This window comes from Talpa europaea (assembly GCF_964194135.1).
Source record: "Talpa europaea genome assembly, chromosome: 10".
Taxonomy (NCBI): Eukaryota; Metazoa; Chordata; class Mammalia; order Eulipotyphla; family Talpidae; genus Talpa; species Talpa europaea.
The window spans coordinates 64,998,070-65,024,062 of NC_140077.1; the positions used below are offsets into that span (position 1 = coordinate 64,998,070).

Here is a 25,993-nt window from a genome sequence, read left to right on the forward strand (position 1 = left end):
CTCAGCGCCGGGTGCCCCACCCCCATTAGAGGGCGCGCTCCGAGGGCCCTAATCAACGACCTCTTTCACGCGCATGCGCGCTCTTGCCGCTGGCATCGGCGTGCGTTTACGCGCACGCGCGCTCGGAGGAGGACGCCGTCTACGCGGCCAGTGTCTTCCCTGGGCGCACGCTTTGAGGCAGCGCCGGAAGAGCTAGCAGCGTGTTTCCCTCCAGGCCAGGAGACGTGACGCTTTCGCGCAGCTTGATGACGACATTTCGGCGCCGGGTAGCCGAATGGCGGCTTCCATCTCTTCGGAGAGCGGTGCGATGGGTGAGTGGCGGGAGCCGCGCGTAGGACGATCTCGCGTCCCGGCTGCCTCCCCGAACCTCCAGGGCGGCTGTCTCTGTTCTTCCGCCGGGCCTTGGCGTCTCTCTCATGCCACCTTCCCCTGCTGTGCATTCATTCTATCTTCCCGCGCGCCTGGCACACCTGGTCCCGAGGGGAGCTCGGCCAACGTACGTTGAACGAGTTGGAGAAGGAAGGGCTTCCCGTTAAAGTTGAACTTTGGGTTCAACAAGTGTGGGAGGAAAAGTCGGGACTGAATATAGGTGTGTCTCGATTTTTCCGAGTCTCATCTTCCTCATCTGTAATACAGCGATCCCGGTGCTCGCTTCACAGGGTAACTGTGAGCAGTTAACAGCAACTGCTTCTTAGAGGGAGGCCTTGGCAGTAGCGTGATTTGCTTTTCTCAGAAATTACCCGCAGACACGGTCCGAAGCGGCACTGAAGAAAGTGGGTGTTGAATGGAGGGATGAAGAGTTCGCTTGGTGCACAGGGCAGGCAGCAGGGTGTGATTCAGGCTGTTGCCGTGGCAGAGTCAGATAACAGCATGTGGGAGACACTGCTCTCCCTTGGAAAATTGCCTGAGTTTTTCGTGAGGAATGAGGCGCTGCTGGCCTCATTCCTTCAGTAGCTGCCTGTGCAAGCATTGTCTGAACAAGGAGGTGTTTGCACCTTATCTCTAAAATTCTGTCCCTTGCAACAGTCCAGAGCTTTTTGTTGCTTTGATAATTTTGGAGTCTTGTATAATGTTCTCTAGACCATTTGTTGCAGGAATGAGGCTTTTTAAGTCTTTCTTAAAGCTGAAATTGATAATATTTACTTAAGAATTGAAAAAACCAGGGAAATCTTTGTAGTGTTGAATGGCAAAGATGGGTGTCTCTTCTCAACCCCGCAACGGTCTACACAGCCTCCTTGCATCCAGCTTCTCTCCACCCACGTAGACTGCCAGTGCTCTTCCTGGGAACTTGGGGCAGAGTTTCCCCAGGTAAGGCATCAAGTAACAGCCCAGGAGTGGGATTTCGTGTGCTTCCTCTCTGCTCAGTTCTACCGTGGTTATTTTCAGCTTCCACCCTGCGTGGGCAGAGAAGTAGGCATCTGGAGAACTGCTCCTGATTTTCTGTCCAAAGGCCTCTTTGGTAGAAACTCTTTCTTCCCCTCCATTCATTCATTCTCATAGAACACAGGTAATGCAGAGGGGACTTGTCCACCTGTCTGTCTGTGAGAAGATGAGGGCAAGGAGGATACTCCCACTCAGTATCCCTTTTCTTCATCTTAGTGATCTTGTAGTGTTATTGTGAGGATGTATTTTCTATCTTGCCTAATATACAGCTTCAAATTACACCCATTTCCTATCTCATGTAGTGAGAAGTACAGGTTCAGCTTGGTTCTCTGGTTAGGCTGTCACAAGACTGAAATCAAGGTCTTCACCAGTTTTGTTTTTATCTGAAGACATTCAGGAAGAATCTGCTTCTAAGCATATTCAGGTTGCTGGCAGAATGCAGTTCCTTGGAGTTGTTGGACTAAGTCCCCATTCCTTTGCTACCTGTCAGCTGGCACCCCTCTGTGTTTATGGTCCACCAACTTGAGATGATAGTTGCACCTGCACGCTACCTTCAGAACAGTAGCAAGATGAATGTTGGAATAGGAAGGAATCAGGGAGGGCTCTCTTTAGAACTCTGCCTAGCACAGATTTTTTTTTTTTTTTTAACATTTTAAAATGACAGGTTTATTAAAAAGAAAAGGAGAAAAAGAGAGGCACCTGCATAGTTGCAAGTGGACAGGACAGCTACCCCTACCACAAGGATTTAATGAGGACATATAGGGAAAGCTCATAGGACTGAGCTGGGCACATACAAGAGTTACCAAGTGTTAAACCACCCGATACTTAGCTCTGAAACTGGCTGCTGAACTGCACAAAAATAGCATTTTTGCAAAACATGAGACTTGACATTGCTACGTGTTGCTTTCTATAAGCATTCTTGTGGGCATTGTGAGACAATACAGTATTTGTTGTGAGGCAGATGTTGAATTCTTGTCTTTGTTTTTTCACAGTGGTTTCCTAAGACGACCGTTTTAGACTCTCCACGGGAGGTTGTGATGGCGTTTCCTCACCTGCAGCAGCCCAGCTTCCTGTTGGTAAATATCGGCTACCTGCGTGAGTGTCAATGTGATAAGAGTTCTATAGCTGAGAGAATTGAGAGTTCTTGCCACTGACTTGAAAAACTCTTCAGTGGCTGTTTTTGGGGTATGTGATAGAAGTAACACCAGACACTGGGGTAGAATGTTTAGATTCAACTCTACCTCCTGTTTGTGCAGGACCTTTGGTTTATTCAACCAGTGAACCCTGGTTTTCTTTTTTCTTTCTTTTTTTTTTTTTTTAAAAAAAAAAAAGATTTATTTATTTATTTATACATACATACATACATACATACAAGCACTGGGTACAGTCAGAAGCGCGGGAGGGTGAGAGGATTCACCAGAGCCAGAGCGGGGAATAGAACAGGCAGACTGACGAAGTGCACTGCTGAGGGGAGCAGCAGGCGGCAGGAGAGGTCTGCGTGCCATGTGGGACCCTCGCCGGCGGCTGGGGATCGAACCAGTGCTGCAGAGGCTGCAGGCAGCTTCGCAGCCCAGCGCTCAACTGCTGCGCCACCAGGGGAGGCCCAACCCTGGTTTTCTTATCGTCAAGACAAGTTGATTCAAATGCCATTTTCATTACTTTTCCCAGGTTGTAGGGAGGAGCAAGTGAAAACAACATACATCTGAATTTTCCTATCTTGTGAAGCCTTACACAAATGGGATGTGTTACAGTAATCATAATTTGTCATCAGTGGAAATGAGGGATACAGCTCATTGGGGGCCTACCAGGACTGCACTCTAAGGATTAAACATGATGCTGAGAACTTATATGTGAAAGAAATATCAATAATTTCACCTTCAAAAAGATACTTTTCATAAATATTCATTTGAAAGGGCGTTCTTCCTTGGTGTACCCCTTGAGACTATCAGATCAACCATGACCAAAATAGCCTAGGTCTCCGCCCTTGGCTCAGGCACTGGGACTCCACCCTCATTTGGAGGTGGATGAGGCCTTAGATATCCTTAGGCAAGCTCTCTTAGGTAAAATTTTGGCATTTCTTCCTGATCTTCCTTCATTTGCATAGGGGCACCTTTTCTTCCTGTAGTCAGGTTATACACAAGCTTTTCTCATACTCTGACCTCAGGTAGATTTCCTTAGTTCTTGTCCTGAATGTTTCCTGCCCTTTCTGTTGCCTTTCTGATTAGTGTCGACACTTCACTGAAATCATCTGTAGTTTTTAGCCTATCTTATTTCCTTTCTTGCGTAGAAGAACTGGGGTGTAGGCCAGGGGTGCAGGGGGTGAGAGGATTCTCCAGAGACAGAGTGCAGAGCAGAACAGTGGATTTACTGAAATACATTGCTAAGGAGAGCAGCAGGCGAGACAGGAGAGGTCTGCTGCACCATGTAGGTTGGCTCCCTGGCCTGATCAAACTTAGGCTGCCACCGTTATAGAGCTGAGACTTAACCCCTAGGCCACCGGGGTGGCCCTGTTTCATTTCTTAAGGTAATTAGTTCAGTTGGGTCATTATCTACTGAAGAAGGGATGCCTTGGTTAAGAGGGTTTAAATTACAACCACTGCTTGAGCGCTGGGCTGCGAAGCTGCCCGCAGCGTCTGCAGCGCCGGTTTGATCCCCGGCCACCGGCGTGGGTCCCACGTGGTGCGCAGACCTCTCCTGCCACGCCAGCTGCTCCCCTCAGCAGTGTATTTTGTCCGTCTGCCTATTCTGTTCCCCGCTCTGGCTCTGGTGAATTCTCTTACCCTCCCATGCTTCTGACTACCCAGTGCTTGTATAAATAAATAAACAAATCTTTAAAAAAATTAATTACAACCACTGCCACTCTCATTTTGTTGGGCATGCTCACTAATGATCACTGTAGTGTAATCTCAGGTGGTCTAGCATATAGGAAATTTCTAATTCGTATCTTACTGGGAAGCTAGTCTGAGGGTCACTTTTCTGAAAAACAAAGCATCTCAGCCTCTCCTGGTAGCATCTTTTAGGTCACTGACACATGCATGACCTAACAGATGAGGTCCTGGGAACCAGGTCAGTGGTGTGTATCTGACTCGTCTACTTTGATTCCCATTTTTACTTCAGCCAGAAGATCAGCAACAGCCACTAAGTGAAAATGCTTATGTCTTTGGGGGTTTGTTCTGTCTTCTAGGCTAGCCTGAAAGCTGACTCCATAAATAAACCCTTTGCACAGCGATGTCAAGACTTGGTTAAAGTCATTGAGGATTTTCCAGCAAAGGTATAGACAGCCCCGCTAGAGTCTCTTGAGAGCATGTCTTATCTGCTCTTTGAAAAACATCATCGTAGCCCTTGGTTCCCACCTCTGCATGCTGACCTGTACAGAAGCCTGAACCAGTATTGTGACATACGTTTATGGATACATACGTTTATGTGAACATGTAGACCAGGGCATCGCAACCACAGTGCTCCTGCCCACATAGGACCCTCGGTAATGTCTGGAGACCTTTTTAGTTGTCACATGGGAGTGGCACTACTTTCATCACATGGGTGGAGGCCAGCCATGCTTGTAACCAGCCCCTGATGCACAGGGCAGCCCACACAACAAAGAAATGTATCGCTCCAAATATCAGTCGTGTAAATACTGGAGATAGGTATTTATGTCTCTCTCACCTGGCATTATGAAAGAAGAACTGTAATAAGCAAGCCCAGGAAGCTGACCTGAGTAGGGAGTTCATACCAAATAGCAGCAAGTCATAGTTTCAGCGGCTCACTCTGAGCGAGACAGGACATTGCCACCCTTTTTAATAGAATTCTTTTCATATCTGATCAGAAGTTTATGAAAAAAAAAAAAAAAAAAAAACCTCTTAATCACAGACTGACTAGTTTGGCTCAGATGTAAAGCGGTACTGCTTGGTCTACCACATAACTACAGTGGAAAACTCCAAAGCTGCCCCTCTCTCAGTGCTACTGCACCAAGATCCCTGTGGGTGCCAGTTGGTCTGAACTCTGTAGTGACCTCCTCAGAGGGCAGGGCCAGTGAGGAAGGAGGGCAGCGTGTGGTGCAGGACGAGCTGGGAGGGCACTGGTCTTTAGCTGGTTTCTCTGAAGCCTCACCAGCTCACTGTTTCAGGAGCTGCATGCCATCTTCCCATGGCTGGTAGAGAGCATCTTCGGCAGCTTAGATGGTGTCCTCGTCGGCTGGAACCTCCGCTGCCTGCAGGGGCGCGTGAGCCCTGTAGAGTACAGCATTGCGATGGAATTTCTAGACCCTGGGTAGGTAGGTTTGTCATGTAAGAGGGACGGGATATTTGCTCATAATGATCCTATTTTTTAATCACTTTATTTCTCAAAGTTAAACAATCAAAAACTGGTGGTTTGCAGTTCATTTGTCCTGTTGTTTTTTGTTTTTTGTTTTTTGGTTTAATTTCATGTTCAGTGGCCCAATGATGAAGCTGGTTTATAAACTCCAAGCTGAAGACTATAAGTTTGACTTTCCTGTCTCCTACCTACCAGTAAGTGAACCGCGGTGGTCAGAGCCATGCCTGGGGCAGAGAGCCCTGCATATCTGCGGTGGTGGATGGGCAGGGACTCCCTGAGAGTGGACAGGAGAAAGCCATGGTGTCTGTTGAGGGGCAACAGAAATTAGAATGCCAACAGTTAGTTTTTTATTTGTTTATTTATTTACTTTTTTAAGATTTATTTATTTGTGCATACCAGAAGTGGGGTACAGGCCAGAGGTGTCGGAGGTGAGAGGATTCACCAGAGACAGAGCGGGGAACAGAACAGGCAGATTGACCAAAGCACACTGATGAGGGGAGCAGCAGGCGAGCCAGGAGTGGTCTGCTGCACCATGTGGGTTGCTCCCTGGCTGGCCAGGAGTCGAACTCGTGCCACAGTGGCTGCAGATTGCTTCATAGGATGCTTCTCAACCCTTGTGCCACCAGGGAGGCCCCAACAGTTTTTCTAAAGATCTTTTCTTACTCTTTCAGCAGTGAAGGCACCATACTGCCTGGCTTGTGTGGGGTTGCTTTGTTTTTCTGTCTCTAGTCCTTCAGGGGCAAATGAAAGGGTTCCTTACTCAGTGTGTATGAGAAATGAAGGAGATGGAGTTAGGTGCCCTGCGAGGCTCAGGTGCACAACCACTGCCCTTGCCATTGTGGGTCTTTGTAAGGATGGTATGAGAGTGTGAAGTCTCTCCTGCTCGATTGCTATGCAGAGGAAAGTGCTGTTCCCATGGCGGGCTCCGTGTGCCACTGCTCCTCAGCAGCCTTCACAAAGGGCCACATCTCCCGAAGGCTCTGCACGAACCCACCCACAAGCCCCCCTCCCTCTCTACAGGGCCCAGTGAAGGCGTCCATCCAGGAGCGTGTGCTCCCCGACAGCCCCCTATACCACAACAAGGTTCAGTTCCCCCCCGCTGGGGGACTCGGCCTGCACCTGGCCCTCAGTATCCTTTGTCCAGTGGGTAGGGGAGCTGTGGGTGTGGAAACTGGGTGGCCAGCGCAGTGCTGAGGGGTGATCCGCCAACCCTGCCTGTTTGACCTCTGACATTTGCCATCAGATCCATTCGAGTATTACATGTTCTTCTTTGCTTTGAGCCTCATCACGCAAAAGGTACGGAGGGGTTGCCTCTGAGCACAGATAGCCTTATGACAGTCCCCAGGGGAGGGTGGTGGCCATGGCCTGGTCCGTAATTTTCCCTGTCGGGGGGTGGGGGGTGGGTGTGTTTGGGGGGGATCTTTGGACTCTCCTAGGAGCCAACTTTGGTCTTTATCTTCTTTTGTTTCTCCTTTTCCCTACCCACCTGGTTTCTGTGTGTCCTTTCCTTCTTCCTCTAGCTTCTGCCTCATATACATTTTCACTTATGAGGACCACAGACTAGCGGGCAGACTTTGACAGCTGATATGAGGTTGTCTTACCACCCAAGTGGTGATCAGGGAGACTTCCTGCAGGAGGTGTTCGCTGGGCATGGAAACAGGATTGGGATCCTCAGGGGGGTTGAATTCTGGTTGAGGTTAAGAGGTCTAATCAGGTCCTGTACAGTTGATTTTTTCCTAGCATCACCCATGGTGTGTTATGAATCAGGCCCTGTGATTGCTGGGTTTGGCAGCAGGAGCCAAGCCTAGAGCCCCATGCTAACACTAGTTTTGATTTCCAGCCACTACCAGGGGCCCTCCATGTTCGTACTTCAGACTGTGCCTATTTCATCCTAGTGGACAGGTACCTGTCATGGTTCCTGCCCACAGAAGGCAATGTGCTCCCCCCACTCTCCTCCAGTCCCGGAGGACCCAGCCCCTCACCAGCTCCCAGGTAAGGTTCCCCTGCTGCTGACTTTGGCCAGTACTTAAGTGGTCCTTGCCTGCTGCTACCATTAAGAACTCGTCCTTGCGTGAGGGAGTGGTCTAATCAGTGCATTGGTTTTAGGGGCTGTGGTTCTACTTTTTGCCCAGGACTCCTCAGGGTTTTTGGAAGGGTAGAAAATCAAGCAGTTTTGATGGGCTTTAGGGGAAGATCCAAGGGCTGGGGACCTGAGATCTGCTGTTCTTGGGCCAGTCAGAATCTCCCCCAGCTTTATAGTCACAGAAATCCCCCCAAATTTTTTATGCCTAAGAGTCCCCAGCCTAGTTGCTCTGGCACAGACTGGATGGTGGGGACGGGAGGATTTCAGTAGCCATCACTGAAGTGGTTGGGCCCTGTGGCTACATTGAGGAGGCCTCACTGTGGGTATGGCAATAGGCTGTGTTCTGCCGGTAGCAGTCCTCACCACACAGGGTATCCAAGGCCTATATCGAGGAGGTGAGCAGGGTCCCAGGGGACTTGAAGCTTTGTCATAAGAAGTGACAACGTTGGTGATTGATGGTTCTGGAGAGAAAGGATTTATGGGCAGGATGAAGAAGGTTTGACCAGTGGATGAATAAGATTAGTAGGAATTTTTGTGATCCAGAGGACCAGGTCTTGGCCTGAGCTGGTGATCCTGGGGTGAAGAGACTGTTGTGGCAGTCCAGGCAGATTGGGCTGTTCAGGAGGGAGCACGCAGCCAGCTCTGAGGCCTTGGTGGGACCTGTAGCCTGGTACCTCTTGGCCAGCTCTGCCTGGGAAACCAGATGGTTTCTCGGCCCAGTTTTGTTGGCTTTTTTTTTTTTTTTTTTAAAGATTTATTTATTTATTTATTTATTTATACAAGCACTGGTACAGTCAGAAGTGCGGGAGGGTGAGAGAATTCACCAGAGCCAGAGCGGGGAGCAGAGCAGGCAGAAGGACCGAAGCACACCGCTGAGGGGAGCAGCGGGCGGCAGGAGAGGTCTGCGGGCCATGTGGGACCCTCCTCCGGTGGCCTGGGGGCAGCCGGGAATCAAACCGGAGCTGCAGAGGCTGCGGGGAGCTTCGCAACCCAGCGCTCAACCGCTGCGCCACCAGGGGAAGCCCTTTGTTGGCTTGTTTTAACATGAAGTTCAGATTTACCGAAACGTTGCCGGGTATAACAAAGAACTTAATAACCCCATCAGCAAGATATTTGCGTTGTTTTACCCTCTCTGTATAGAGTGTGTTCTGGACTGTATGGGTAATGTACATACATGATACCCTGTTACCATTTAACTCTTCAGAGTCTTTTTTCCTAAAAGCCAGTGCATCCTCAAAACTCCCTTGGGTTTGACCTTTCCCTGATGGGTTTCGGTGCAGGGTCTCTTGCTTCATGCAGATGTCTTTCTAGCCCTCTTCCATCCTCAGTCTTTTCCAGCCTGACGCCTTTGAAGCATGCAGCCTGGTGTGTGCAGCATCCTGTGGACTTGGGTTCTGTGGTGTTAACCTCATGATTAGGCCCAGGTGGGCTTTATGGGCAGGAGCACGATAGTGGTAGCCAGTGGTGTCCACGTGCCCCAGCATTGCACCGTTAGCTTGATCACTGGGCCAAGGGATTGTTCACTTTAATTGTGAAGTTGTGTTAATGAGTGCCTAAATTAATCAGAAAGGGAATTTAGTGAGAAGATACTGAGACTGTAAGCACTAGTGTTAGAGGAGAGTTTTCTTCCCTGCTTATCTGTCTGTGTATCATTATGGATGTGGGAGTCACTGCGTGCTTCAACAGGTGTAAGTGTTACCATTGGTTTTGATGACCAGATTGCCCTTGGCTAAGGGAGTGGGAGCTGAAGGCTTGTTTATCTATCTCCCGTAGGACGCCAGCCATGCCCTTCACTTCCTACGGCCTCCACCATACCAGCCTCCTGAAGCGACACATCTCTCACCAGACGTCTGTGAATGCAGACCCCGCCTCCCATGAGATCTGGAGATCAGAAACCCTGCTCCAGGTGAGAGCTGGGGCAGCTCTTCTCTGCTTCCATGTCAGAAAGAAATGCTTAGCCCCCTTCTATCACTGGAGAAAAGACTGCCCATGTCCTGGGGGTGGTGCTGTGTTGGTCTTTTCCTGCTTCGATATTCGGCAAAGGGATTGTCTCTTTCCTGTCTCTTTCTTGTCTCACATGTCTAACCTATGTCACTGGCAGTGTTTTTCATCCCAGGATTCCTTGTCCATAGAGTTTTGCTTTGTTTTTTGTCCTGGTGATATAATCATTGCCAAGTCTTGTAGTTTCCCATACATCTCACTAGAGGTTCCCCCCGTCTACTCTGTCTCTCTGACACACTCCTGTTTTTCTGGGGAGATGTTTCCTGCGATACCCATCACGTGGATATTAAACCCAGACCCGGTAGCATGTTTATGATGCTGAGTGGGAGGGCCTGTGATGCCTTTACTTAAGATTGTCAGCAGCCCATCATCCTTTCATGCCAGGGCACCCTGATGGAGGGTAGTTGGGCCCCTTTTCTACCCTTGTATGGGCTCCAAACTCTCCCACAGGTGTAGCTTGGCTCTTTCCCAGAGCATAGCACTGGCTGCCTCCCAGACTTGACTGTGTCGTCTCTTCCAAGCATGCCTTAGAGAGTTTGGTTCCAACACTGCAGTCTGGAGCTGGGTTGTTAGCCACAAGTATCACTTGCTGATAGCCTGGAATTGGATGAGATAGAACTGTGTCCCTTCTCCCCATACATCACCCACACATGGGGGCCGCCGCAGCTTTAGAGGCTTCCACCATACCCTTGCAGCAGACGCAGACTCAGTGGAACAGAACTGGAGAGTTGTGTCCAGGATCAAAACGCTAATGCTGTTTTGTTTTTTCTTATCTAAAAATTTTTTTAAATTATGGGAAAATATATGTAACCAAGTTTACCATCTTAGTTGTATTTCAAGTATGCAGTTCGGTAGTGTTAAGCTTTGTTGTGTAATGGATCTCCAGAACTGTTTTTATCTTGTAAAACTGAGACTCTGTCCCCACTTAAACAGCAATTTCCTCATTTTCCCCTCTTCCCGGTCTCTGGCAACCAACATTCTAATTCTGTTTTTGTGAATTTCATTACTCTGCGTATCTATAGAAATGGAAACAAACATTACTTTTAGATTTACTAATTTCACTTAGTGTGTTGTCTTCAAGCTTCATCAATGCTGTAGAAAGTATGAGAATTTTCTCTTTAAGGTTGAATAACATTTTTTGTATGGACATAGTACACTTTGTTTATCCATTCCTCATCAATAGACATGGGTTGCTTCCATGTTTTACCTATGTGAATCATGCTGCTATGGACTTTTAATTCTTTTGCGTATACTCAGAGTTAGAAATGCTGGAATGTCCGGTAGTTCTGTTTATTTATTTATTTGGTTTTTTTTGTTTTGATAAAGATTTATTTATTTATTTATTTATTTATTTATTTATTTATACAAGCAGTGGGTACAGTCAGAAGCGTGGGAGGTTGAGAGAATTCACCAGAGCCAGAGCAGGGTACAACAGGCAGAAAGACGGAGGTAAAGTGCTGAGGAGAGCAGTGGGCGTGGCAGGAGAGGTCTGTGCACCATGTGGGACCCTCGCCAGTGGCCGGTGCGAACCAGCACTGCAGAGGCTGCGGGCAGCTTTGCAGCCCAGTGCTCAACCACTGCGCCACCAGGGAGGCCCTATTTATTTGTCTGAGGAACTGCCATACTATTTCCCAGAGCCTGAGCCCTCTACTTTCCCACTGGTGAGGCATAAGGAGTGCAGTTTCTCCACATCCTCGCCAGCACTCCTTATTTTCTATTGATTGTAGCCGATCTAACATGAGATTGTATAATAGGTCCCCCTTGTCCACAGTCTTGTTTGCCACAGTTTTGGTTGCCCTGGGTGAACCAGCCGTCCAGAAATATATGGAGAGAGATCACAATCACATAACTTTTGTCATGGTTTTTCATGATGAATTACTATTGTTTATATCTTACTTTATCACGCATATAGAGGTGTGAGGAAACTTGGTTATCTAAAGGACAGGAGCTGAGGTTTTAAGCACCACGGTCCCACAAATAAGGGGGCCTGCTGTCTCTCATCATGGGCTGGATTTGCATTGTCCCAATAGTGATGTTGAACGTCTTTTCATGTCCTTGTTGGTCATTTGTGTATCTTCTTTGGAGAAATGTCTGTTTCGGTCCATTGCCCTTTTTAAAACTGGACTGTGGGCCTCCCTGGTGGTGCAAGCGGTTGAGCGCAGCACTGTGAAGCTGTCTGCAGCCTCCGCAGCGCAGGTTCAAGCCCAGCCGCCAGGGAGCTACCACATGGCGCAGCAGACCATTCCTGCCTCGCCTGCTGCTCCCCTCAGTAGTATATTTCAGTCAGTCTGCCTGTTCTGTTTCCCGCTCTGTCTGGTAAATCCTCTCACCCTCGCACATCTGGCCTGTACCCTCGCACATCTGGCCTGTATGAATAAATAAATCATTAAAAAAAAAAACTGGGTTGTTTTTTTTTTTTTGTTGTTGAATATTAGGAGTTCTCAATATGTTCTGGATATTAATACCTAGCCAGAAGTGTGATTTGTAAATATCCTCCCCCATTCCGTGCATTTCCACTCTGTTGATAGAGTGTTTTGAAAGTGAGGTTTTTTTGATTTTCATGAAGTTCAATTTAGCTCTTTTCTTTTGTTGCCTGTGCTTTTGGAGTCAGATCTAATCAATCATTTTTAAATTCAGTGCCATAAACCCCCTCAACCCCATGCTGTCTTCTAAGAGTTTTATACTTTAGACTCTTACATCTGGGTCTTTGATTCATCTTGAGTTATGTTTTATATGTGATGTGAGGTAAGAGACCCACTTCCTCATTTGCACGTGGCTGTACAAAAGAGCCTGTATTGAAAGGACTGCCCTTTCCCCACTGACGTTTTGGCATCTTTGTCAAAAATCATTTAACCATCTACTGCTGCTCTTTTGCAGGTTTTTGTTGAAATGTGGCTTCATCATTATTCCTTGGAGATGTACCAGAAAATGCAGTCCCCGCACGCCAAGGTATGTTGCTGCAGCTTTTTTTCCCATCTCCTGCAGTGACCCTGGTGTGCATGGTCAGCCTGCTGCTTCTTGTCCTTGAGTTCAGTGAGTTTTCAAGGACTGCATGGAGGGAGGCTGAAAACCCCCTCCCTTCACTCTCAGATGCTGAACAGCAGGCGGGTTTTGTTCTGTGGTGGACTTGCACCCCTGAGGACTGGAGGCCTCTCTTCTCTGGGGTCCTCCCCATGCTTATGCCAGAGCTCGCTCCCTAGCAGCGGGAACAGATGAAGTTGTAGCACTCATGCTCTGGGGGTGGGGAAGCTGCCCTGTCTCTGGGACTCACATCTTCTCCCCTCTACCATCACAGCACCTCCTGCTTTCCTCTTGAGGAGGTGCCCAGCAGCCCCCACCCACCCATCGGTTATTGCTGCCCTCTAGAATCTCCAGATCATCTGTGGGCAGCGAGTTGCAGTGGGTAGAGTCTGATGACCTCCTGCATGTGGCCTGTCTCTTCCTTCTCCTTGCCTGTACCGCCTTCCCTGGGTGGACAGGGCTCCTTTGCAGAGGTATAGAGGCAGCTGTGTCCTTGCAGCCCTCCTGGGTTCACTCTCCCCAGGCCAACGATCCCCTGCATTCATCGGGGTAGTAGAACAGTTTGGTCCAGGTAGTAAGAGGCCAGTAGGCACTTAGATTTATATTTGTGTAAGAGTTTGAGTCACCTGGGCCCCGTTGAAGGCAGCATCAAGCCTCATAGTTCTTTAGTCTGTGACTTCTGTGCATCAGTTTCCTGGTTAGACTTTGTTTTTGTCACTGCTAGACAAAATTTGAGGCTTACCAAAGAATTAATAGGGATCCATGTGTTCAAATTGAGGACAGCAGGGCCTTCCTGGTGACCTAGGGGTTAAGTCTCAGCACAATTACTGTGCTGGCCTGAGTTGGTTTCCTGGCCTAGGAGCTATCCCACATGTAGCAACAGACCTCTCAGGCCTCGCCTGCTGCGCCCCCTAGTGGTGTACATCTGCCTGCTCTGCTCCCCATTCTGTCTCTGGTGAATCCTCTTACCCCGCCCCCCCCCACCTCTGGCTTACACCCCATTTCTTCTGTGCAACAATTTTTTTTAAAAAAAGAACTGAAATCTATATTTAAAAAAAAAAAGTGGGAATACGGGCCTCCCTTGTGGCGCAGGCAGGTGAGCGCATTGCTGTGAAGCTGTCCACAGCCTCTGCGGTGCCGGTTCGATCCCCGCCAGCCTCGGAGCAACCCACATGGTGAGCAGACCTCCTCTGTCTCACCAGCTGCTCCCCTCAGCAGTGTATTTCATCAGTCTGTCTGTTCTGTTTCCCACTCTGTCTCTGGTGAATCCTCTCACCCTCCCGCGAATTTGGCCAGTACCCCGGTTCTTGTATAAATAAATCTTAAAAAAAAAAAAAAAATAGTGTATAAATAAATCTTTGAAAAAAAAATAGATAGTAGCCTGCAACTTTTTCCCTGTGATTCTGTGGAGAAGCGGTGCTTCTGCTCTTGCTACAGCATCTCAGCAGCCAGTTCTATGACAACAGTCCTCTGGCATGTGGAGACTTGGGACACAGCTCCCACTATTGCTCTTTTAAAGTGCAGGGCAGCCCACATCTCCATCCTTAGTACCATATGTGTGGGGAGAGGGGCAGTACTCCACCCTGGGCCCCTGGAGTCACAAAGCATGTGCACTGCCCTTCCTGCTTCCAGGGTGATCCCGGGATCCTGAGAGGCTCACCTAGCCCTATGCCTGTAAGCTCGGTCTTGGAGAGGCAAGGGCGGCATCACTGCATTACCCTGTTTTCTGTACATTCTGTCTTCTGAGCTCCCACTTTAATTTTTAGCAGTAGATCATTAAAAGGCCCTCTGTGCTGTCTGTCTCCTGTGAGGATTCTGACTGCACATGGGGAAGGGGCAGTGAGCTGTCCTTTCCAGGATAGGGGCTTCTCCTTGCCCACATTGGTTCCTCCTGGCCAGACCTCAGGGTGGGTGAGAGCTGTTCAGAATGACTGGCAGTGGGGAGGTCCATGAGGTCCCCAACCAGAAAGGATCTGCTTTTTGATTCATATTCAGGCAGAAAATAAAACCAGTGAGGGAGAGACAGCCTGGAATGTCTGCTTTATTCCCAGCCCCTTACTGTTGCGCTGCATCAGACAAAAATCCTTGCCAGTTGCGGTGTAGCCCTGGGGTCATTGTTTTCCTGATTTTAGGGATGTAGCAAGTCCTGGAGGTTCCACAGTCCTTCTGTGGCTGGCCAGCTGGCTGCAGCATGCCTGGTCTCCCTAGAGATTGCTACTCACCCCTATCTTGCTGAGCAGGGATTCTGAAAGGGCAGTAGTCAGGGCAGCCACAGCCCTGCAGGTCCCTGTGTGCCTTCTCTGTGTCCCCACAGGCTAGGGCAGGACCCAACAGGGAACTGTGCTTGCCAGTACCTTACTGAGAACTGCAGGTGAGCCTAGAGTCTGGCCTGGAGAAGGCGCAAAGGACCCGCATCTTGCCATGCTCCTCCCCACCCCTGCTCTGTGTGTCTCTGGCTGTGCCTGTCTCCTCAGTCTTGCATGGGCTTTCTGACTCTCCTGTATGAAACATGCTGTTCAGGCAGGAAGCATGGTCCTTGCAGGGCAGGCCCTGAGCCTGCTGTGCGCTGCACTTGGCTGCAGGGGTTTGCTTCACAGCACACTGCAACACTGCTAGGGGGTAAGGAGGAGGGTCCTGGGGTGGGGGACCAGACAGCATATCCACTCAACCGTCATCCCAGTGTCCCAGGCAGTCCAGTCTCAGGGTTCCAGCTGCCTCTGAATGTGTATCACCATGGCCAGAGTCTCCTGGACTCTTGCCACAGGACTGATGTATCTGGAAGCGTGTCTTCATGAGGTAGGAAAGGCTGAGCTTACCAGAATTAGAATCAATGAGTGTTTGTGTTTTACTATTTCTGGAATGTGGAGTATAGAGGGTACCAGGTGGGACCTGTTAGACTGAACCTGTACTCACTTCCGTGCTGCTTTTTGGAAACCAGTCCTTGTATAAGAGGGGATAGTGATTGGATCTTTGATGTGTGGACCTTGATCACATCATGTTCTGTTGGGTAAATTTCTCCTTGGAATAACCCAGAGAAGTTCAGTGAATTTTCATATTTTTCTTTTCTGGGCAGAGAGGCCTCCGTCTGCAACTGGGTCCCCCAAAGTTTATTTTCTGAGCCTCGCCTTCAGGGCCTTGGTGGCTGGCAGCGGAGCGTGTCCCAGCAAGGCACGCTGGGCTCCTGGCAGCCTGCACATAGTGCCATCTCTTAGGGTTGGGGCTGAGCAAAATCCTCCTGGAGGGAAAGTGAGTTGGTCCAGCCTCAGGAAGCTGGAGAGGCCATCTGGCTCCAGTGACATGGAGAGGACCAGACATCCAGGTGATTTGGAGGGTCTGTTCGTCCCTCTGTCTGGCAGGTGGAAGAGTGTGCCCACCAGGAGGGACTCCATCTGGACAGCTGAGAGGGTGGTGTCTCGCTGGCTCAAGGCTGCTGGGCTGTGATGGTTTGGATTGTCACTGATTTGCTTTTGTTTTTGTTTTGTTTTCTCTCCTTACTTCTGGGCTCATTCTCACCTTTTTCTCTCTCCCCATTCTCTCCTCTCCCTCCCTTGTCCCCACCCCTTTCCTCCCCTTCCTACCCATCCTCATTCTCTACCTTCCCTGCCTCTTCTCTCGGTTTCTGTTTTGTTGTCTCTCAGCTGGAGGTTCTGCACTACCGACTCAGTGTCTCCAGCGCCCTCCACAGCCCTGCCCAACCCAGCCTCCAGGCCCTCCACGCCTACCAAGTACTGGCCGTTATCATTTTGTTCTGTTTCACCCCTGCCCTGCGGTGTAAGCCACAGAGCTCATGTCAGTGCAGTGGTAAAGCAAAGGTCTGACTGGGGGCTTGCTGGGGCGATTCAGAAATTAGTTCTAAGCAGAGTAAGGCGTGTGTGTGTGTGTGTGTGTGTGTGTGTGTGTGTGTGTGTGTGTTGGGTCAGGCTTCAGAACAGCCCAGTCTCCAGCTTTGCAGTCTAGCCTGGCCTTGGGGTGTGTGGTCATGTGCCAGGGAGCAAGGCACAACACCATAGCTCACTGTGGGGTCGCTGAATCTACCTAATCAAGTCCCAGGCCAGCTTAGATGTCACACATTCTTGTATGTTGGAAGACTCCGTGCATGGCCGTGGTTCAGAGGTGTGAAATAATGTGGACATCTAGGTGGCCCAACTCTCCCAGGAGTGCAGGGCTGGTACTCCTTGGTTACTGACTGAGGATACAGAGGCCCTGGGGCTTGTGGGTAGTATGACTTTGTGTCTCCCCTGCCCAATCCAGTGTATGATGTCTGGGGGCAGGAAGAATGTGGGCCTTGGCCTCTCAGTACAGAGATGATGATGGTCCCTAGGCAAACTGGGGACCTGGTGTATTTTGGCTTCATGGCGACTGGTCCACTGATGCAGAAATGAGCAGTGTGTGGATGGGTTTGAAGTCAGTGAGGTATAGTTCCGACCTATCGGGTGCTTCACAGCCAGTGGAGTCTCCAGAGTTTGCTGATTCATGAGATGAGTGCCAGGAAATCTGGGGGGAAACATGCATCTGGAGCTGTGCTTGCGGTCGGGGGTGTGGACAGTTCCTGCTCAGTGGGAGCACATGGCATTGAATTTGGATTTGAACATAAGACCAGAAACCATGTTTTGCTGAGCTCGGGTGAGGAGCACAGCACAAAACAGGGTTCTGCTCAGGAGCAGCAGCTCAGTGAGGAGGGAAGGGAATAGTCCTTAAGGGCCAGTGTGCGCAGGTGGGGCACAGGTCTCACTTGGGTAAGAGCAGGGTCCCCAGAGAAACCTCTAGGGGAGCAGGGGTCTGACATCTCTGGGAGGCCAGTTCAGGGAAGCTGGGCCCAGGGAGAGGTGCCTCGGGATCTTGGAAAGTGCCCTTAAAAGGTGGAGGAGGCCATGTGCAGGTGTAACCACAAGTCACAGGGGGATTTGGCTCAGGAGGGTGGAAAATTGGAAGAGTTTGATTTGACAAACCTGGAGGGAAAGTAGCCTAAGCGGGTACCAGTGTGATTGCTGGGGATGTGCAGCGGGGAGCCTGGTCCAGCAACTCCGCAGCAGGGCCAGGCTTGCCAGTTCCCAGGTAGACACCACCCTGAGCCAAAGGGACGTCACTGGGATCAGGGCAAGGGACCAGACATGAGAAAGGGGGAGACCCAGGTGGCCCTGGTGTTTTATTATTATAATGAAAGTATCTTGTGCTTTTTTCTTCAAAATGATGATTCATTGCACCGGGACTTAAAAATACAGAAAAGCATTGGAAGATTACCTTGTGCCCTGTAGTTCCATCCCTAGACACAGCCACCAGGGTATGTCACCTCAGCCTTTGGAGGCATTTCCGTGGCAGGCAGGCCTGCGTGGATGGTGCCTCTGGTAGCAGCTGCCCAGCATCCTCTGTGACAAGTCTGCTGCGTCCCAGGGATGCCAGGAAGCATGGCCTGAGTGGCCTCAACATTGCTGAAGATTTGGATGAGGCTGCCAAAGCTTCTTTATAAGTTTGTTGGGGTCCCAGAGGGCCGGGGGTGAGTGTAAGGAAGGAGCTTATCAGCCTGGACACTCGAGAGCCTGAAGCTGGTGTGAGGAGGTGGGGAGTAGATCCTGCCTTCCAGTGCTGTCCTCCACCCTTCCACTGTTCCCTCAGCAACACCCCCACCCCAATACTCCATCGCCGATCAGCCGGCAAGCAGATTTTTCTCTTGGGTCTGGGTCCCAAAGATCCTACATGACCTTTGTGAACCAAAAGTTGGGCCACCAAGATGGACGGTGCTCTTGTGTTGGGGCTTGTGCTGACCTCAGGTCCGTTAGCAGTGGAGGAGGGGCCACCCTGGGCTGAGTCCTGGTGAGGGGGCAGGTGTGAGGGTGGATGTTGCAGTTGCTGAGGGCCCTGGCACGCTGTCTGCCCACACTCAGGAGGTAGGCAGAAACCCTGAGTCCAGTTTTAGGGTGGGGTGCAGGCCTGCTTCACCCTCTAGGACCAGGGTTGGCGGTGGTGACCCAGTGACCTGAGTCACCCACAGAAGGAATAAAGTGGGATTTGTTGTATGCAGGGAAGCACCTAGCAGATTTGTCTGTTTCGGGGAGCTGTCTGGGGTGCATTACAGGCTTCACTGCTGCTTAGCAGGTCTCAGCCTGAGCAGGGCAAGGTTCCCTGCCAGGGACCAAGCACCGGAAAGGTCCAGAGGGACCCACTTGCTGATCTGCACATCCTGTGAGGAGAGGGGGACGGGTGGGTCCTGGTCAGTCCTGGGACCTGGCCACTTGGCCCTGATGCTGCCGCCCTCTCCACCGTAGGAGTCATTCACACCCACAGAAGAACACGTGCTGGTTGTACGCCTGCTGCTCAAGCACCTGCACGCCTTTGCCAATAGCCTGAAGCCAGAGCAAGTTTCTCCCTCTGCCCACTCCCACGCCACCAGCCCCCTGGAGGAATTCAAACGGTGGGTACAGGTGCATGTGTAGGGCTCCCAGCCTCTGGCGCCTTCCTGGTGGATGCACAAATACTGCTCCATTGACTTTCCCCCAGGGAGGGGGCGGGATGGGTTAGGTCAGTGAGGCAGTGCAGGAGGGGACGCTGAGTCTGTTCACTCCTACCCTGGCCCCCAGTCTCGGCTCTAGAGGTGGCTGGGGCTGCCTGACTGCTTTTCTGGCTGCCTCTCCAGCTTGCCTTCTGCAGTGGAGCGAGCCAGCCTGCTCTGGGAGTGCCTTCACAACGAAGTGGCTCAGTTGTCAGGTTGCTCTGTGCTGGCTCCTTCCTCCTCCTTTCTTCCTCTCCCCAGCTCCCTCCTCTGTCAGGAGGAGAGCTGGCGATGACAGAACAGGCAGCTTGAGTGGGGCAAGCTGAGATGAGGTGCACATAGGAGCCACACTGGATCAGCCTCAGAAGCACTCTGCGTCCTTGGGACATTCCTTGTCTTTTCTGAAGGGCCTTATCTGGTGGAAGGATTCTGTTTTCTCGAGTTTCCTCTGAAGGATGGAGCTAGAAGTAGGCCTTAACCCTAGAGGTTGCTTGGTGCTCACCCTGGCAGAGCCAGTCTTTGCAGATGGGAGCTTTTAGGCTGGCCTGCAAGGTGACCCTCCTCCTCCTCCCCCTGCAGTGCTGCCGTCCCCAGGTTCGTTCAGCAGAAGCTCTATCTCTTCCTGCAGCACTGCTTCGGCCACTGGCCCCTCGACGCATCCTTCAGAGCCGTGAGTGTTGTCCCATCTCATCTTGCTCTCATCTCTGTGCCCTGATGAGGGAGGGCCTTCGGGTCAGAGAACTGGCTGTTCTCTCAGAGGTTCTGAAGACTGTTTGAATATCCAAGGCCAACCCTGGGATACAGAAAAACTCATTCAGACTTGACCTTAAACCTTGCTGCCAGTGCTCATGGGTTCCTACTCACATTGAACTACTCTCAGCTCCCTCAGCTGGGAGACGTAAGCTCAGTAATTCTTGCTTCCAGGGCTGAGGTGAGGGCGAGATGGCATCAGGGTATGACCAGAAACTTTTGTGCCCTCATGGGGTGGGTGGGGCCGCGGGAAGAGGTCAGAATCTGGCAGCACACCAGGGAGCCTGACCCTAGGCTGCCCAAGGATTTGGTCCAAAGCACCATTGCTCACCTGCGTGCCAGTCACCACACCCTCAGGGCACACATCTCACCAGGTGCTGGAGATGTGGCTGAGCTACCTGCAGCCCTGGAGGTATGCACCTGAGAAGCAGACTCAGAGCAGCGACAGTCAGGCCCGGGCTGTGTCGGAGAGATGGTGAGCCTCGCCACCCTGTCCCCACCCAAATGGCCTGAGTGGGGCCTCCTGAGGCTCCTTTCCAAGGTCCTGCTGGCCGGGAGCACAGGCTGCCCTTTCTGAACCATGCTGTGTTGCTCCTGGGCTCTGGCACCGATCTCCTGCAGAAACAAACCATCAGTGGCTGTCTTTCCCTCTGTCCTGCCCTGGCCCCATTCCCTTTGACTGTGTGCTCGCATTCAGCCCCCCAGCTCCCCTGAACCCTTCCTCACCAGCTGTGATAGAGCCCCCCAGCCTTCCATCGGCACCTCCTCCTTGAGTGCCTTCCCCTATGAACCCCTACGATACCAGGGCCAGCCTCCACCACGGCAGCCTTGGTCTTCTCAGGCTGAGCCTCACTCGACGGAGTAGTCCATTTTTCTCGGGCGTTTGAGGTCCCTTCTGCCTCTTTCCTACCTCCCCTGCCGACATCCAGACCCCTCAGCCACCATTGCTCACACCTTCATGAGATGGATGCTGGGGAGATTCTGGGACCTAATGAAGTGTCCTGGGCTGTGACCCTGCCCTCAGTGGGAGGTCTGGCCCTGACATACTGCCCCACTCCCAGGGCACCCTTTGTGCAGGAAAACCTACTGATGTACACCAAGCTTTTTGTGGGCTTCCTGGGCCGTGCACTCCGTACTGACCTGGTCAGTCCCAAGAACGCACTCATGGTGTTCCGAGTGGCCAAAGTCTTTGCCCAGCCCAACCTGGCTGAAATGATCCAGAAAGGTGAGCTCTTAGCCAGTCGGAAGCAGTGCTCTTAGAGGCCCCCATGGACCTAGGAGGGTGGTGTGGGGTTCTTGGTATGTGTTAGCAGAGCAGAGGGCAGATTCTGGCTGCATCCTGTCTTTCCCCATGGCTTGCAGGCTGGGCTGAGGGATTGCAGGTGTGCCATGAAGGAGGAGGGGCATCTTGGTCCCTGTTACTTTTGTCTTAGCCAGCTTTGTTGGGTACTGGCTTATCTTTGAGTTTCAGTTTTCTATTTGTACTGGCTAGGGCTCCAGGAGCTTGACTACTGTGCTGCATAGCCCCAACCCCTTAGAAACCTCTGGAAGTACCCAAAAAGCCTGCCAGCCTCAGCTGAGTATTCTGTGCCCTTGGAAACTGAATCCATACTCACATTCTGCCTTCCAGGTGAGCAGCTGTTTCTAGAGCCTGAACTTGTCATCCCCCACCGCCAGCACCGACTCTTCACAGCTCCCACATTCACTGGCAGCTTCCTGTCATCCTGGCCTCCAGCTGTCACCGACACCTCCTTCAAGGTGAAGAGCCACGTGTACAGCCTGGAGGGCCAGGACTGCAAGTACACCCCGATGTTTGGGCCTGAGGTCCGGACACTGGTGAGTGAGTAGGGACTCCACTGGAGCCCTGGGCCATCCTGAAGTTCTGGGGCCGCAAACTCCAGGGTGGGGGTGTTGGGTTGAAATACTGCTACTACACCTACTACCTTTTTTATTTTTTCAGTGATACTTAATTTTTTTCTGATAGTAAAGACAGTGTTTGCTGCAAAGTTTTCATATTTAGAATATTCATTCTTTAGTTTCTAAAGGTTCTCATCATATAGAAGGCACCTGTCCTGACCCTCCTGGGAGTTTGCAGGCTACCTGCTGCTCTATTGATGGCCAGATACCATGAGACAGGCCCCCTGTGTTGACTGACTGTGCCCTATCTGCCCCTCAGGTCTTGCGCCTGGCTCAGCTCATCACTCAGGCCAAGCAGACTGCCAAATCCATCTCTGACCAGTGTGGGGAGACCACAGTCAGCCGCCCCTTCCTGTCATGGCTAGGCCTCTGCTCTGTGGACACAAATGGCTCCTACCCAGCCAATGATCTGGATGACATGGGGCAAGACAGCGTTCGCAAGACAGACGAGTACCTGGAGAAGGCCTTGGAGTACCTGTGCCAGATGTTCCGTGTATGGGCTATAGAACTGTCCCCTGCCCTAGTCTTGGTCCAAAAACCCTTACGCCCTTGGCCAGGGACCAGGAGATGCAGGCCTGTACCTGCAGCGTTATGTCTGGGTTCCCTTGTCACTGTAAGAGGCCTGGTGGGAGGGGCAGTGGTTTGTGAAGGCCATTCTTCCTTCTTGAAACTGAAAGCCGGTCATCTCTGATAGCTCAGCGAGGCCCAGCTTGCCCAGCTCACACTTGCCTCGGGGACAACTCAGGATGAAAATGGAAAGAAACAGCTCCCAGATTGTATTGTGGGTGAGGATGGACTCATCCTCACACCCCTGGGACGGTACCAGGTAAGATAATGGAGGGGCCTGGTCTTCTGGGCAGCATGGCCTTGCCAGGGTCTTGCTGGCCCACATTTTCCCTCTTCCCCCCATAAACAGAGACAGCTTCTCTGAGTTTGTTGGCAAACATGTATTTTCTGGCTGGCTTCCTGGGTTTTACCTGAGTCTTGCCTTTCCTCCCACTTATAGATCATTAATGGGCTTCGAAGGTTTGATATCGACTACCAGGGGGACTCGGAGCTGCAGCCCATCCGGAGCTATGAGATCCCCAGTCTGGTTCGTGTGCTCTTCCGCCTGTCGTCTGCCATCAACCAAAGGGTGAGTGTAGGCCACAGAGTGGCACCTCGCTTCAGCTCCCCCTTGTAGTCCTGCCAATCTGTGGAGAGGCCAGGTGGAGATTGGCCCCGAGCCTGCTGCCCCCTCCCACCATGCCTTTGTGCTCTAGTTTGCAGGTCAGATGGCAGCCCTGTGTTCCCGGGATGACTTCCTTGGCAGCTTTTGTCGCTACCACCTTACAGAGCCCGGACTGGCAGACAAGCACCTGCTGAGCCCCGTGGGGCGGAGGCATGCAGCCAGTCATGTCCGCAGTCCCAGGCTCAGCCTGCGCTTCCTGGGCAGCTACCGGACGCTGCTGTCATTGCTGCTAACCTTCTTTGTGGCCTCTCTTTTCTGCATTGGGCCCCTGCCCTGTGCCCTGCTTCTCATACTGGGCTATCTCTTCTATGCTGTGGCCATGACACTGCTAACCGAGCGGGGCAAGCTGCACCAGCTTTAACCAGGGGCCTGTGCCTGTCCCTGAGCAAGCGGGTGGCATGGCCACAGGACCCCTCCCCTCCACCCGGGAGGCCACAACCAAGCCCATGCACAGTCTCCTTCTAGCTGGTGTTTCCCCACAGCCATGGAGCCAGAAGAGAACCTGAAGTAAGAAGGATGAGGGCCAGACTTGGCAAGGACAGAGCTGTGTCAAAAGGCTTAGGACCTAAGCCAGGGACAGGGTCAGCCTGGGGCCCAAACCCTGGGCTCTCTGTCCCTCCTGCTCTTTGCTGGAGGTCATCAGTGAGATGACTAGAGGCCTGGCTTGTGTTTAATCATCTTATGATTGAATTGTGTGAAGCTCAGGGGTGAGCCAGGCCTCAGTTGCTGTCCTCTGCCCTTGCTGTCCTTGGGGGGCAGAGTGCAGGGTGACTCTCTTCTCCCTGGGTGTACCAGGACAGTCGCTCACGCCTCCAGCTTCAGGGAAGAATCAGAGAACCTACAAGAACCCTGAGAAGATTAGATCGGTTTTCTTCTGATTTCATGCTTCTAAGGCCAAATTTTGCCCCCATGGTTGTTCAAGTAAAGGCTGTCCTTTGTGTTCCCCCAGCTTTTCCTGGCCTGGGCTGACCCACTCTTGGAGAGGAAAGATGCTGTGGGCTGTGCTTCTCCTTCTGCTCCCCTGCTGCTCCCCTGCTGCTGAGCGTGTCACTCAGCTCAGCCCTGGGCAGGCGCTGTCCCTCGGGCGGTGCCACCAGAGTCAGATTCTTCCTTTTGGACAACCAAAGATGGTCAGAAGCATGACTTTTATCCTCAGTAAAATTGAGTGCTCAAAGGCACAGTAAGCTTTGGATAACAGATATTCAGACTACACAATTATATGTTCATTGCCAGAAACCCCATGGGTTCTCATGTACTTTTCATCCTATAGATGACACACCAGAGAGAACTTTCAAAATGATATTAAACCAAGCCTTTCTGTTTTCAAACTAAATGTTGGACTTTGTATTTTGACATAAACTCAGAATAAGGGCATTCTGGAGCCTGTGGCCAAAAAGTAAGTCAATCTCGTAACCAATTGTGGATCTGAATAAACCCCATCTTGCTCCTGGGTCTCCTGGTGCCTGGGAGGCTACATAGTGGTACGCAGTACCCCAAGTGTGCAGAGATTGCAACAATGGGCCCTGGCTGCCCTGACCTTCCTCACCTGGGGTGTGCTGGACACACAACAGCAGTGGGCCCACGCAGATTTAAACACCAATGGCCATGATGGAAAAGGACCCGGGTTGGTCAGATTAAAGTTGACTTTAATATGAAAAGCACATCATTTTGCCTTTTCTGTAGCTTCTGGAAGCTCAGAGGGTTGTGTGTACAGTTGGGAACAGACTGCTGAGGCCCAAGTGCCTCACTAGCTCTTCCTGACTGAGTGTTAAATGCGCACTTTCCCTGGCATCATAGCTACTTGAGTCACATGTGATGGAAGTAGAAAATAGGATAGAGTATAAATGATGGTTTGGGGTCAGATATTAATGGCATAATGTCCCCTCACACCCTCTTCCCAGCTTCCCCATGGGTGTCTACCCTGTTTCATAGCTTCACTCATCCATCCCTACGTGCCTTTATCACCCACATTTCTCTCCACTTGTAAACATTCTCCAACACCTTGCAAAGAAAATGCTCCATGAGCCGAAACACCTTCAGCTGCTATGGGGACATTTGGGACCATCCATTGCCCTGGGATCTCATGCTGAGTCCCAAAGTCCTAAAGAGCAGACTGTGAAGTGTTTGCTCAGCAGCAGGTGCTAAAATTGGAACCATACAGAGATTTCCATAGTCCCTGCAAGACAGAGTATAGAGTAAATGAATTCATTGGGTTTTTTTTTTTTTTTAGTTTTTTTTAATTTATTTTTTTTAAATAATAAATTTTATTTTTATATTCCCCCATTCTGACCCCAATCCCTCCCCTCCCGCCCTCCACCCCCCCAAAAGTGTCTCTGGTTCATAGTTTTTGTTGATTTTGATTTTCACTTTCTTATAGTTATTCATTTTCCTGGTCCCTTATTTAAGTTTTCTAGATTCCTGCTATGAGTGAGACCATCCGGTATTTTTATTTTTATTTTTGGCTTATTTCGCTGAGCATGATCCCTTCCAGCGCATCTGTTAAGCCCAAATGCTCTAGGTCCTTATTTATTTATTTATTTATTTATAATTAATTTATTTGTTTGTTTTGTTTATACATGCACTGGGTACAGTCAGAAGCACGGGAGGGTGAGAGAATTCACCAGAGCCAGAGCTGGGAGCAGAGCAGGCAGAAGGACCGAAGCACACTGCTGAGGGGAGCAGTGGGCGGCAGGAGAGGTCTGCGCGCCATGTGGGACCCTCCTCCGGTGGCCGGGAAGCAGCCAGGGATCGAACTGGCGCCGCAGAGGCCGTGGGCAGCTTCGCAACCCAGCGCTCAACCGCTGCGCCA

At 51.0% G+C, this 25,993-nt stretch overlaps 1 protein-coding gene across 2 annotated transcripts; it reads left to right on the forward strand.

The window, feature by feature from the left end:
• Nucleotides 1-245: 245 nt before the first annotated feature.
• On the forward strand, nucleotides 246-23,545 carry SMPD4 (sphingomyelin phosphodiesterase 4; the record flags this gene model as incomplete). Of its 2 annotated transcripts, XM_084246309.1 has the most annotated exons (20): nucleotides 246-311; nucleotides 2,376-2,459; nucleotides 4,568-4,654; nucleotides 5,507-5,649; nucleotides 5,813-5,888; nucleotides 6,715-6,823; nucleotides 6,938-6,990; nucleotides 7,535-7,686; nucleotides 9,551-9,683; nucleotides 12,656-12,727; nucleotides 16,438-16,524; nucleotides 19,063-19,208; nucleotides 19,866-19,956; nucleotides 20,411-20,511; nucleotides 21,098-21,261; nucleotides 21,667-21,872; nucleotides 22,213-22,446; nucleotides 22,648-22,779; nucleotides 22,960-23,088; nucleotides 23,216-23,545. In XM_084246309.1, the coding sequence occupies 20 exons, from the start codon at nucleotides 246-248 to the stop codon at nucleotides 23,543-23,545; spliced, it is 2,595 nt and encodes an 864-aa protein (XP_084102435.1). The 2 variants fall into 2 exon arrangements, with proteins under 2 accessions (XP_084102435.1, XP_084102436.1); XM_084246310.1 differs by lacking the exons at nucleotides 246-311; nucleotides 16,438-16,524 and having other exon boundaries at nucleotides 2,302-2,459.
• Nucleotides 23,546-25,993: the final 2,448 nt, after the last annotated feature.